General features: G+C 38.2%; 1 protein-coding gene and 1 long non-coding RNA gene across 2 annotated transcripts; both read right to left on the bottom strand.

The window, feature by feature from the left end:
* Positions 1-295: 295 nt before the first annotated feature.
* LOC103384447 (uncharacterized) lies at positions 296-5,335 on the bottom strand. The gene is made up of 5 exons (XR_522108.3): positions 4,914-5,335; positions 4,576-4,789; positions 2,343-4,498; positions 1,958-2,065; positions 296-1,880 (listed from the first exon to the last, which is right to left on the bottom strand). It is a non-coding gene; the product is annotated as an uncharacterized LOC103384447 (long non-coding RNA).
* A 2,767-nt stretch (positions 5,336-8,102) lies between these two features.
* Positions 8,103-13,384, bottom strand: odc1 (ornithine decarboxylase 1). Its single transcript, XM_008317949.3, has 11 exons — positions 13,229-13,384; positions 12,204-12,351; positions 11,918-12,030; positions 11,528-11,701; positions 11,218-11,390; positions 10,913-11,129; positions 10,742-10,825; positions 10,418-10,580; positions 10,221-10,339; positions 9,916-10,130; positions 8,103-9,806 (listed from the first exon to the last, which is right to left on the bottom strand). Exons 3-11 carry the CDS (start codon positions 12,017-12,019, stop codon positions 9,668-9,670), a joined length of 1,386 nt encoding a protein of 461 aa, XP_008316171.1. The 5' UTR covers positions 12,020-12,030; positions 12,204-12,351; positions 13,229-13,384; the 3' UTR covers positions 8,103-9,667.
* Between the last annotated feature and the right edge of the window lie 1,004 nt (positions 13,385-14,388).

Here is a 14,388-nt window from a genome sequence, read left to right as displayed (position 1 = left end):
AAAAGATCCATAAAAATAATAAGTCCCACAAGTGCTTTAAAATGCAAGGTTATATCCTAAAACATGGTGCCAAGTGAATATTTTGTTTTCACATGGTCCAAAAAGTATTTATGAATATTAAAAAAAAAAAATCAATACAAATAAGAGCATTTTTAAACATTTCTTTTTATTGAAAAATTCTAATTTCACATCATATGTGGTCAAATGTTTTTTAGAAAAAACCTTTTGGAAATTTGGTAAAATCTCGATTTTGTGTCATGGCCAGCTGGTAAAACGTTTTGGAAAATATATTTTTAAATTTTCTTTTCTGCACCTCTCATCAAATAAGAGCATTTAAAAAAATAGAATTAGACTGTATAAACAATTGACAGTCTCAACGTCTCTACAGTATGTAGTCAATGCAGGACTGTATAACAAACTGGTCAAGTTATCTATGAAGTTAGACTACACACCAACAAATTGGCAGAGTTTTAAAAAATAAAGTAAAACTTAAGCTAAACAGACAAAAACAAACTAATGAGGATCATAATTCAGGGATTTAGTTTGAGGTTCTATTATTAAACATCTCAGGGCTGTCATCATAAGTTTCCATCTACAACAGTCGAGGTGACCAACACCGATTTTAGTGTCTAGGCATTTAGTTTCATGAAAAATAGACATTTTGTATTTTTATTTTTTTAAATTACTTGGACTTAAGTGTTGAAGAACGTGGAGGAGGGAGAGACAGTGCAGTCATGTTAAATGTAGTTTATTTCAAAATTTTAAATTAAAATGTAACTACAAAGTGTGTTTTGTTGAGTCTGGGCCCAACAAAAAAAGAAAGGAAGAGGCCAGCCCAGGCAGCAGTTGGCCTTGGTCCCAGAGATTCCTTACTAATATAAAACAAGGCAGCTATGAATATAATCAATGCATAAGTCAACAAGGCAAACTGATTAGTCATTACCATCGATATCAGAGGTCCCTCTAAGTGCCCTTTAACTTCTGCTATTAAAGACAATTTAGACTAAATCAGTGTCAGTTTAACAGAATTGGTGAGCATAAATTTGACAAAAAAAATTAAACATACATAAACAAAAAACATCTATGACATGAATAGTCATTAAATTCAACAACTGACAGCGTATTCACAGGCCCTAAAAACAAAGACCAATGTCTAAACAGTAGGCTAAAAATGAGCAGTCAGCAGTACATTTACAACAACAGTAACATCTTGACAAGCACTCGATTCATCTTATAGTGACCCTGAACATCTATATTCTCTTCCCTGAAAACTGCACTACTGTGGACCTCCACCCCAAATTAAAAACAAGGGAACCATGAACTGAAATCACCATGACTTCTCATGTGCAGTCCTTGATGTGGCCAAAAGGCCTCTGATGAAATAACTACAAATGCTACAAAACAAATTGTCATTCATTCTGTTCTAAAGAACTTCACATTGACTTGTTAGTTGCATTTTTTGTAGGATGATGTACCATAGATGGGCCAGGTCACAAAAGCAGATGGATCCATGTCTGATTTTGGACACGACCTCCATGGTACAGCACTCAGTAAAAATTCATGACTGGATTTCTGTCAGCACCAAGAAGAAGGGGAAGGGCAAGGACCTTTCCATATTATGAGTCGACTCTGTTTACCTCATTCTGTAGTGTGAAGGAAATCCAGCTCATAAATTCTAACTGATTGCGAACTACAGCAAAGGAAACAAATCGGGAATCAAGTTGTTTAAACTCAGTGACAAAAGATTAAAACTAGAACTATGCATGAAATGTCATGGCAATTTATATACGATCAACCTTATGAGAAAAAAAAAATTACAAAAATCAATTTACAGCTGAACTTGTCAGCTGTGTTGAGCCTGGTGTCCTCGGGGCCAAGACCTAAAAATGAAGGAGTCAAGTAAGTTTTCTACACAACAACAAACTGACCACAACAGGGATTATAGATTAGTACAAACCTTGAGACAGTCAGTAGGAAGGGGACAGTTCTGGATTATCTTAGCTGCAGTCATGACTTGACCAGGATGTAGGTTCTCCAAGTTCTGTAATCGCAGGTCTATTGGATCCTAGATAAGAGTAAGCAACATATTGGATCATTAACAAATATACCAGAGAAAGAAAACCCTGTCTTTTAGTGGTGTTCTTCTTTGAGCTTTTTCCTGGTTTTGCCATTAGTTATCCTGTACATGTGTCCTGCTTAGCAAGTTCCAGAGGACAAGAGCAGGAAGGGAAAAAAAATAAAAATTTCCCAGATTCCTAGCCATTCTACATTTGACTACAATAACATGGAATTTGGAAATGGAAATATTAAAAACCTATAGAACATCAGATCCTTCTGCTCACCTCAGGTTCCTTTAACCAGGCTACAACTTCTCCATACTTGGTAATCCCTAGGCCATATAATCCTAAATATAGATAAGAACAGACCAGGTCAGTCAGTCTGTAGATTAAAGGAAAGAGCAATGGTTAACATGAAGAACAAACCTGAAGACAGATCAGAGAGCCTGAGAAGATCTTGCTACTAAGGACTTGGTCCACCTTGTCCCTACAGTCCAGGAGGCCAGATTTCTAGAATTTGAATGAATCCAGCACCAAAACCTCTTGGGCAGGGAACAGCAAGGAGTCTTACCTGTTGAATTGACTAATCTTACCACATTCAGTCAATCAGGACAGCCTGGGTGAAGCCTACACCACCAGTCCCTGCACCACCACCACCCCTGACCATAGAACACAATAACCACTAATAAACACCAGTGAATTAAATTAACAAGTGAATATCAGGTCTCCAGGTGACCTGCCAGTCACTCCAAACTCATACTATATATGACTGCTCTAGTATCCCTAGCCATTCTCTCGCCAGCATACTTCAATTACAGAGAACCAAAGCTCCCTTGAACAATAAACAATATCTAAGGCAGACACTAAAATATTATATCAATCCAAACAAATTGTTTCAGCTTGCTTTACTCCAAAGGGTGAGCTAACATTTAAAAAAAATAAAAAATAAAATACTGGCCACATCATGAGGATACAGCATTCCAAACCCAGAGGGATCCATGTCTGGTTTTGGAAGCAGTGTCCATGATGGGTTAATGAGGATAAAATGACCTGATTTCCTTGAACAGAAGAAGGGGAAGGACAAACCTCACCACTTTGAGTCGACTCAGTTTACCTTGTTCTGTAGTAGGAAACCAAGCTCATTACATCCACACTCAGTTAATCCATAGACCAATCAGGTGAAATTAGCAGAGTTTTTTTTAATCATAACTTGTCGTTAAGAAGCTGAAGCATGTGATTGAATTGGGAATAAAATATCACAGGAAGTCTGCATCAGTACCTAAAATAGTCTAATGACTTGGTGATGAAATTCTAAGACTATACTCACAACTGACTTTAGGGCCGAGGGTGAACTGATCTGAAGCAGAGACACTCGTAGGAAGAACTCAGAACCAGGTCCGAAGTCTGCACTACCTGATCAGCTTCTCTCCATCGCAACAATTAACCAAGGTGACCTGAAAGATTCTATTGACACCCTACTAATTATCTCACTCTAGACCATCTGGCCACTGTTGTAGTGGTAACATGAGAGGAGAATTTGTCACTAAATCTGCCTCTCAACTAAACTTTTGACAAATCATACAAGTTCTACCAAATCAGCTTTATTTACTTATGAACTTCACACAAAATCAGAAGGTTAAAAACAACAAGAGGGTAAAACTAAATCCTTTTCAGTGCTATCAAGTGTCAGAGTAAACTGTATACTTAAGTAAGTAATAAGTAACTAGAGCAGCCATTAGCATCACTACCAAAGGTCCACATCATTCTCCTTTAAATTCTACTATTCAGCCCACAGAATTTGCCAAATTCATTTTTTTAAAACCATTTTGAATATCAACTTAAACTTAACCTAGTCTTGGATTGTCTCTTTGCCAAGTATATTTTCTATTAAAGAACCTAATTGCGCAATCTAACCGGTATGCCCACAAGATTAAACCGCCTTATTTATAAGTTTTCCATTTTACCCCGCATGTATCTAGTAAAACGCGCAATTTTTTGGCAGAGGACAGAGTTCCCCTGCTGGGAGGCCTCCCAACGTGTCGTCTAAATACCACTGAAGGGTTTCTCTTTCTTTAGTAGAAAATTAACTTGGCAGAGGGAGATAAGCCGGCCCTAAAAATCCAAACTGTTTAATGCCATTAAAGACAATTTAAACTAAAATAAATTTTAAAAACAACATCTATGAGTTGAAGAGCCATATTAATCTAACAACTGAGAGCGTATTAACAAGCCCTAAAACAAAGACCAATATTTCAATCACTGTACAGCAGGCTGTTACTACAGTTACACTCGGGCCATCTATTAGTGACCCTGAACAACTCAGAACATATTCTGTACACCAGTGAAACATGCAGATAAAGATGATCAAAGAAAAACAACAATCCATATACAGCTGAACTTGTGTCAGCTGTGTTGAGCCTGGTGTCCTCGGAGGCCAAGACCTAAAAATGAAGGAGTCACGTAAGTTTTCTACACAACAACAAACTGACCACAACAGGGATTATAGTTTAGTACAAACCTTGAGACAGTCCTGGATTATTTTAGCTGTAGTTCTGTAATCTCTGGTCTACTGGATCCAAGATAAGAGCAAGCAACATATTGGATCATTAACATAAATATACCAGAGAAAGAAAAACCTGTCTTTTAGTGGTGTTCTTCTTAGAGCTTTTTCCTGGTTTTGACATTAGTTAGCCTGTACATGTGTCCAATAGACCAAGGTTCAGGGTCAACATCTGCAAGAGAACAAGAGGGAAAAACTTCAAATTTCCTGGATTCCTGTCCATTCAGCATTAGATCACATTAACATGGAATTTGGAAATATTAAAAACCTACAGATCATCAGATCCTTCGGCTCACCTCAGGTACCTTTAACCAGGATCCAACTTCTCCATACTTGGTAAACACTGGTCTTGTAGATACAGATCAGAACAGACCAGGTCAGTCAGTCTGCAGCTGAACAGCAATGTGAAGAACAAACCTGAAGACATCCTGTGGCTAAGATGATATTCAAAATACCACACATTTGCACATGTATACATTGACAATACGTACAAAGGCAAGTTGTGTACAGTACATTTACAAAATTACAAAGTGAAGTTACATGTACAGTAAATTGACAAGTAAAGGTACAAGTACAAAGGCAAGTTACCTGTACACTGACAAGTACAAATGCAGGTTACATACACAGTACATTGTCAACAGGTACAAAGGCAAGTTGTGTACAGTACATTTACAAAAATACAAAGTTACATGTACAGCACATTTACAGAAGTACAAAGACAAGTTATAAGTACAGCAAATTGACAAGTACAAAGGCAAGTTACATGTACACTGACAAGTACAAATGCAGGTTACATATACAGTACATTGTCAACAGGTACAAAGGCAAGTACATTTGCATAAATATACAAAGGTAAACAAGTTGACATGACCTCGAGTCCTGGACATCCATGTTGATAGATATAGCTGGAATTCAGGTCATTAGTCTGGACAGCAACCAGACAGCAGGAAAAGGACAGCCACCGAACCATCCAAAGTTGTGGAACAGGACATCAAAATTGTAGAAAATGATCGCAACGTTCGAAATTGTAGAAAGAGATCGCAACGTCCGAAATTGTAGAAAAATTGCAAATGATGCATCAAAATTGTGTAATGTTTCAATTAAATAAACTGCCAGTGAACCCTAAATTAAAGGTACAAATGTTCCTAAAAGATTAGGCCACTATAGGAAATAAAGGATAGGAGAAAGGTTGGCAGGGCAGCCAAGAGGAAGCACCACAACGGCACTGAACTAACTACTGGACATCAGCCTTGACACAGCAGCTAAAACAAGGCATCCTCACAGTTCAAATTAAGCTAACCTTATCTTCAGGAGGTGAGAAACAACATGTCAGTTCAGCCCTGGTTCAACATCTGGTCCCACACACACACATAGATATGAAAGTACACACTGGAGAAATTCTACTGCTACTCTTTGTAAAATATATTTGGTGTATAACATTTTAGTTTTACATATTTTAGGCTGAACAGGGGCTATTATTGTGTACTTAACACTGACCGACAACTAGCCATTTTAGACGCAAGATTTTTTTATAAAGATTGACAGGATAGAACTAAAGATCAGCACGGCAGCTGGAAAAAAGGTCATGGCAGGAAGCCATGTTAGAGCGTACGATCAGCACGGCGGCTGGGAAAGAACAGACCTAGTGTCACTTACCTTGTATCACTTTTTAACCGCGCAACTAATCACAATTTACTACCGCTTCCTCAGGCTGATCGTCTTTCTCCAGGAGAAAAGCTGAAAGAAAAGTGGTTATGGCATGGCAGCCAGGCAACCCCCCCTGTTTTTTTGTTTTTAAACTTGTCCACATAGATTTAACTTTTTTGTTAAATTAGATGTACAGATAGTACGCACCATTGTTCAGCCATATCTCAATAAATAAATTTAGCTTCATTAGAGAAATACCAGTGCTAACGCATAATTATTAATATGTCATCTTTATTTCTGACTAAGGACAGGGACAGATGGAGGCTGACAGGATAGCCATCCGGAGAAGGAAAGAAAAATGTTTTGGACTCACCCTTTGTCGACAGGACCTAAAAAGTAATAATTGTTACTGCACATTTTGAGCCAGATCATTCACACTCAATGACTACAAACTGCTGAGCCTAAAACCACTCTAGTCATTCCAACACCCCATCACACTCTGCAGACATTCCATTAACTACAAATACTGAACCACCACGGTCAGAAACCAGAGCCAGAGCCAACATTTACCTACATGCTCAGCAGTTCCACATCCACACCATCAGAAAGGGACCAGAGTCACAACAACCATGAGCAGAGAGCCAGCCACCTGTGAGACTCCCCTGATTGGCTAACCTGTTTATGGCTCCTGCTCCAGAACCCATATTCTACAGCCTATTAACTCAAGACAAGAAAACCAGAATGGAAACAAGGACAAGAGATGTGGCCATTTACATTTTGTTTGTACTGCCATGTTTCACACACAAACACACGTACAGCCAGGCACAGCGGCCTCAAACCACAGCTGGGGAACAGCCGCCCCACAGAATGAAAGAACAACGACGTTCCTTACTGTGTTGAAGATCTTCAGGATGATCAATCTGGAATAGAAACCAAAGTCAGAGAGACTGCCGAAGTTTTGCTGTGAGCACAACATTTGTCAAATCATTTTACTTTTCTGCCCATATCCATAATTTTCTTGTTAAACAGAAAACCCGAGTTTGACTCCACAGATTTCTCACCTTGTCTTTTCTTGTCATTTTGAGAACTTCGACCTGGCCTCCGTGCGCAGAAATCCCAGCGTATCTGTTCATTTCAAACAACGAATTTAACACAACGTAAACCGTTTCTTTAAAAAAATGTACTGTAGAAGATACTGAAGCTGTACACTTTAAGTGAACGCTAAGATATTTAGCTATAGTCAACAAGTTAACACAAAACGTCACCGGTAGGGAATTAAATTCCAAAAGTGACCTTTTCATCGGAGTCGTTCATCGGGACCGGGTCGAGCCGCCATTAAGGAATAATTACGTCCACCTGTGGCTTTTCAAAGCGCGTGGTGATCTTTTCAGCGTCTGACGTCGGTCCGGAGGGCAAAGGGGAAGGTGCTTCAGCACCACCCAGTGTCTATCTGTGCACGACACTGGGTTGACGTAATAAAAAGACATCTTTACTGAATTTTAACCATGAAAAAAGGACCTGTGCATTTTCGGCATATTAGTAAAATTGTATTCATATTGAGATCCCAATATAAGATTGTATCCCATAATAGTGAGATACCATCACACAATGACGAAAGTACCTCATAATAACGACATTGTGTCTCTGTAATGATACAGTATCTCATTTTGACATAGTATTCCACTTTTTTTACCCTCGTCATAAATTGGGCTCCATAGACTAGTGAGACAAGTGATATTTATATAAAAATGCATTTTAACCACATTGCTGTAAATTGTATACTATACTGTATATATATATATATAACTTTGAATTGTACAAACAATTTACAGAACAAGTGCTTTTCCTATATTTTATTTATTAAAAAAAATACAAAACGTGTACATTTCCACAGGAAAAGTTAATGCAATTCCATCTATCTATTTGTAATGTTTGACAAACACATTGTTACACTTCTTGTATTTTGGAAGGTATAATAGCAAAAGACAATGATAATTTGATAAGAAAGAAAAAAAGGGTTAAGTCCTAAGACTCTGCAATTAAAATGTTAATCTTAAATATGTTGCTGTTCATGGCACTTTCATTGTCCTCTGAGAAAGAAAGTGAGAAATAAATATGACAAGTTAGTGTCCTAACACATGCTATGTCCTAAACATACAAATCTTTGTGAAACAGTCCAAAATCAAAGGAAACATTTGGAGATGTATAAAATGCTCAAGTATTATTATATATCAGGTACCACAACAGGAAGAAAAAAAACAAAAACCTTTATGAAGCTTTAGCCTATCATGAATTAACACTATATTTTGTCAAAAAGTGTGGGGGATTGTGGAAATTATTATATTTAATAGCAGCAATTTGAAGGTTTAGTTACCCATTGTATTATCTCGTTGCAGGTCGCAAGGTGGGGACTTCAGCTAGTCAAGGTATAGGTCACCAATTCAATATTAATGTATTAACACCTTTGCACTACTTGTTCTATCGTGATTTATTTTGAAAAGCAAATGTTCCCTTATAAGAGTTATCTTTAGTATAATGCCCTGTAAAATAAAGAGTGGGACTAAAGCTAGGGACACACTACTCTACATCTTACAGTTAGTTTAAAGACTAAGTCTTTAAAAAGACTAAGTCTTTAAAGTTAGTTTAAAGACTAAGTCTTTTTTTTGTACAATTAATCAAAGACTAGGGATTGTGTATTACAAGACCACACACTTTCATTCAAACCAACAGAAGCACTGTGAAAGCAACAAACTCCAGAGGTGAGATCAGGCCCGTAGACCTCAAACATTTGCCGATTCAACCCTTCCTCTCTCACACTAATGCATTTTTGTGCCAACTAGCCACACTGCTTCACAACCTTCAGTCTACCATTTTCAAAAAACAAAAACAAAAAGCCAGAGGCACACTAATGAACTGGTTTCAGCAGATTTCTGTATGAATGAAAACACACTCTAGTAACTGTGTTAGAAGAGAGTTCACACACTAGCATGATGCCATATCAACTAAGGCCAACTCAATTGCATCACTTCCTTGTGAAGGTGACACTTGTACATAATAAACAAACTGGTTGGTAAACCAGCAACTACATGGCTATTTTCAGAATCAGCTTTAAAAAAGGTTTGTGAATTTATACCCTCACCACCCTAAAACAAATCTGGCATAAACTTTGAAACAAACAAAAAAATATATATTAGTGTGTCCTCAGCTTTAGCTACATTTTATTGAAGGTCAATATATGGATTTGGTAGAGAAACTGGGAAATCTTGCACAGCAACACAACCCCCAATCATGGAACTGGCTTCTCTCCTTTGCATACATTTGTGGAGAAGGAGGGAAAAGAAACTCAAAAAAAAGAGCCATCTGACTGTAAGTAAGAGTGTGAGATATTATGAAATGCATTAATTTAAGCCACATGAGCCTGACAGGTTTTGGTAGGCATTTCAATGCCCTTCTCTTGTCCGCACCAGGATGAAACATCTGCTAAGCGCAAATCATCCAGTGGTGCTGGGATTCCCTGGAGACGAATCTGCTGCATGTGTTGCCTAGAAGAGTCAGAGCAGAACAAAGGGAGGAGTTCTTGTGTTAGCATGTTCACCTAAAACTTGCTTTTATATATATATATATATTTTTTTTTTTTAAGAAATCACTCACCAAGCCATTCGAGACATGACATAAGAAATTTCAGGTCTTTGGAATCCATTGAAAGTTGAAGAGGCAGCCACTGTGTAAGCACCCATGTTTTCAAAGACCAGCCAATCACCAACTTGCATGTCTGGAAGGTAACACTGTTCAACAATGCGATCAAGTCCATCACAAGTTGGACCCCAGATACTGCAAGGGTACATGGCTTCATCTGGCTTTGGTTTCTGTTTGGACATGGAGTAAAATATTTATTGTCATGTGAATTCATTTGCCTTTCATCAATGAGGGGGAATCAACCCAACAACTATATTTACCTTATGCAGTATTGGAAAACAATGAGCATGGTCATAAAGTATACAGTTGAACGACCCGTACACTCCATCATTGACATAGTACATCAAAGACTTGTCGTTGGTCTCGTCTTCTTCATCATCTAAAGACATTAAGATAAACTTGAGGACAGGAGTAAAAACAATTTAGGAACTTTTATTTTGCAGAACAAGTCTCTCACCATCAGAGGATGACTCAGAGTGCATAATGACCTTCTTGGCAATAATGTTGACAACCAGTGTGTAAGCAGATGCTACATAAAATCGCCCAGGCTCAGCAATGATTTTTACACCAGCATCGACAGGAAAATACTTGTCCAGGGCAGTGTTGATGACGGCTGTGATCTACAATATTAAAAAAAAAAAGTCAGGAAATCTACAGGACAAAAAAAAAGTATCAAATATATTCTATATGTATTCAAATGTAATGTAATCCACTGATCAAATGTAAAACATTAAAAATAATCAATCTAAAAGTCAAACCCTTGTTATATTTTTCTACTCACCTCTTCAAACTTCAGAGCAGCATCATCAGATCCAGGAAAACCTCCACCAATGTCCAGGAGATCCATTTTGAAGCCAACCTCATTCTGTTGGACAAAAGATTTGGTTAGTTTTTAATTTTGTGTAATAAAAACACTTGTTTTGTCAACAGCTTAGTTTCAGACAAAACTTACACCCATGTGAAAAACACAGCGAGCATCAGCAATGGCCTGCATGTATGTCTGCGGGTCAGTACAACCACTGCCAACATGAAAGCTGACACCAATCACATCCAACCCTAGTTCTTTTGCTCGCTCCAGAAGACCTCGACAAGCCTTAAGTTGGGCCCCAAACTTTATACTCAGCCGACACACCGATTTAGAGTCATCTGTGGCGATGCGCAACACGAGTCTGCACATAAAAGAAAGAAAATTATCTACTGAAGGGCAGAGAAAAAAAAAAAAAAAGAGAACAGAATTTATGTTTTGCAAGTCTTTACTTTGCATTATCGTGGCATCTGGCCACTTTCATCAGTTCCACCTCACTGTCAAACGTCATCATCTGGACCCCATGGGCAGAAGCATACTTGATCTGAGAAACCTGCTTGCAGGGATTGGCGTAGATAATTCTGCTTGGATCCACATTTAGAGACTGAATCAGCTGAATTTCTGTCTAAATGGGGGACACAGAGGGCAATACAAACAGTCAGTAAAGCTACAAAACAATCATCCATCAAGTATTTAGGGTTATAATCAAGTCATCAGTTATCAATTATCTATTGAGAAAATATTTTTCTGTATTTTGAATACCTTGCTGGCACAGTCAAATCCAGTTCCCAGGGACGCCAGTGTGGAGACTACCATGCGGCTGTCATTGCACTTCACAGCATAGAAGGGAGTAACACGAGGCAGAGCCCTTACCCAGCGCAGGTGTTTTTTGAGCACATCTCCTAAGTCACAGACATAGAAGGCATCTCTATCATCCTGTGACAGAGAAAAGAAAAATAGTGGCATGTAATTATAAAAGCAACCATTAATAAAAAGGTACTATTTATGTGAACACTACTGCACTTCTAATGGGAGATAAAAGAATGTTTTAGAGAGTACCAGGAACCTGACATCTGAATATGTTGACACTCATCACATTACAGGCCACACCTTATCCGTGTTTTTAAAACAATGTGAACAAAAGCTTCTTACCGTCATTGATGATTCATTAATCTTCTGCTCAACAATATCCCGGGCAGTGAAACCCTCTTCTAGGAATTCAAATTCAGTAGGACACGCAGTTGCCATGGTCATTCAGAAACAAACTGGAGAAGAGAAAGACACTAAGATTAGAGTCGGCACCTTTTGTTAAGTGAAAGAAATGTCAAACGCTGTACTATAGTGTGCTAAAAAAAGGAGACTTTACTTGACCTATTGATATGTGTATATGCAGTGTGACAACACAACACAACAGAAATTAATGAGTGACTTTACTTACACGACTATAAGAACTTAAACTTGTCTGTTCTGCTTGTTCAGGTGCAGAGAAGCCAAGGGGGTTCACCAGTAAAGTTAAACCCCTTCAAATATGACTCAAGGCCAGGGCCTACAGAGTAGCCAGAGTGTACCTTCCTAGAGTTATGATTCTAAAAGACAGAATTTAGAAAAAAAAATTAGACAGATACACACAAACACATATACATACAGTATATATTTATTATATGTACTAAATACACGCACATATGTATGACGAGTATGACTGTATATTATTTTCAATATTTAACCATTTTTCGTATTTGTTCGACTATGGAGGTAGCGTTTGTGAGACGTGCTGTTCTAACGTTATCTTATCTTTAAATTGATCCCCGGCCATTTCTGCGGTTAATCACCGGCCATTTCGGACCTATTTTACAAATATTACAAGCTGGCACCAGATGTAGCGGGGAGACACACCCGAATGTTGTATCCAATCACAGAAAGAACTGTATTGCGAAAGTTGAAACGAGGCATTTCATTGGAGTACAGCTACGTACTTCGTAATCGACGAATGAATGAACGAATCAGAGAGCGACAAAAGGCGCCGGCGTCACTATGCCGGTTCCTTCTCTAGTCCTCATGATTCAAGGCTATTAACTTAGCATTGGCAGTCTATGTTCATGGAATACCTCAAAACGACCAAACTAAACCTACAACACAATAGGCACCACATTAACACACGGAGTAGAACAGCACTAAAATATATTTTTTGTCAAAGTACAATGTATTTTTTAATCCCCACGATGAAGACTTGTAATCCTTCACCTACCTCGCCGGCCACGTTGTATTGCTAGGCTACTACCCACGACTTCTGAATAAAATGTATACTCCATATTCTATTATCGTGTAGAATGTGATCTTTAAGATAGAATATGGAATTTTCATTTTGACCGGACTGCTTGATGGAGCTACTTTGGTTTCTCTGTAGAGAAAGAAAATCCACTTTATCATTCAAAACGAGAGATAAAAATGAAAAGTATCGCTTACCGGACAAAGCATTTACGAAGTGTTTGTCCATGAGACACAAAGTCTGAGAAGAAGAGAGAAAGTCCACCACAAAAGACCGAGCTGCCACTGAAAACCTGAAACAGACGTTATCCCCGTGCCGCGTCACTATTTATACCACCGCAACGCAGCCAGCTCAAACCGGCCTCTTATCCACGTATGAACCAGTTTGGTCTTGTTAGGACGTCCCCACGTTACGGAGAATGAAAGAAAGAAATAGGGGCGGGGGAGGGAGACGGAAACACGGCCTTTCCAAGTAGTAGCTAACGCCTATAATTCTTGGTCGGTGGACGTATAGATATTTTATTTGTGGATAATTCGAGGTTTTGTTGATTAAATTAAAAATAAATACGTTTAAAGAGGTGAGAAAAATAACATATGTAAAGAGGTGATATTGTGACAAAATAAGTAAAAATAACATATGTAAAGAGGTGATATGTGACAAAATAAGAGTTTTTAGTTTGATATTGGTTGACCGATGGAGTCACCTACCTTACCAGTGGTGTCTGTGATCACAACAGAAGCATTGAGGCGATACTAAAGGCTTGAAGTGCTGCAATGATCACAACATGAAAAGGTTCCACAGTTGCCTCACAACCATGATCTTGCCAAAATGCAGTTGGGAGAGGGGATGGGGGTGGGGGTCACAGCCATTTTCTTGTGCAATAATATCACCCAATCCAACCAGTGCAACCAGCGCCAACAATTAGGGAACTAACAATGGTGTAGTCTGGTGCATTTATTCTTTAATAAAAAGTTTTTTTCTGTCACGTGTGTGTGATTAATCTGTAATTAAAACCAATTAGTTAATATAATTTACATTCAAACCAGCATTAATTCCTACAGGTGCAGTCGGGGTCACAGATTTTGTAGTGTTGAGTCAGCTAACATAAATGTGACATTCCACTATTAAACTATAAAAGTTTCAGTCTAAAATGTGTTTCTACATTAAGTTAACCAAATAAAGAGTTATCTAAAAAATAATTATCCATGACAGTTATAGTGGGAGGCTTCTTGGGACATGTGCACCACTTTGACTCTTGCTTGCAACTTCCTTTTTACAAAGGTGCACACGTTGTTGGAAACAGGCCACTTCACCCAGGATAGTTCCAGTTTCCTACCTGGTGAAGGAAGTTGTGTTG

This window comes from Cynoglossus semilaevis, chromosome 1 (assembly GCF_000523025.1).
Source record: "Cynoglossus semilaevis isolate Cse_v1.0 chromosome 1, Cse_v1.0, whole genome shotgun sequence".
Classification (NCBI taxonomy): domain Eukaryota; kingdom Metazoa; phylum Chordata; class Actinopteri; order Pleuronectiformes; family Cynoglossidae; genus Cynoglossus; species Cynoglossus semilaevis.
The sequence above is the reverse complement of the archived record's forward strand: the minus strand, read 5'-3'. Positions and strand labels throughout refer to the sequence as shown.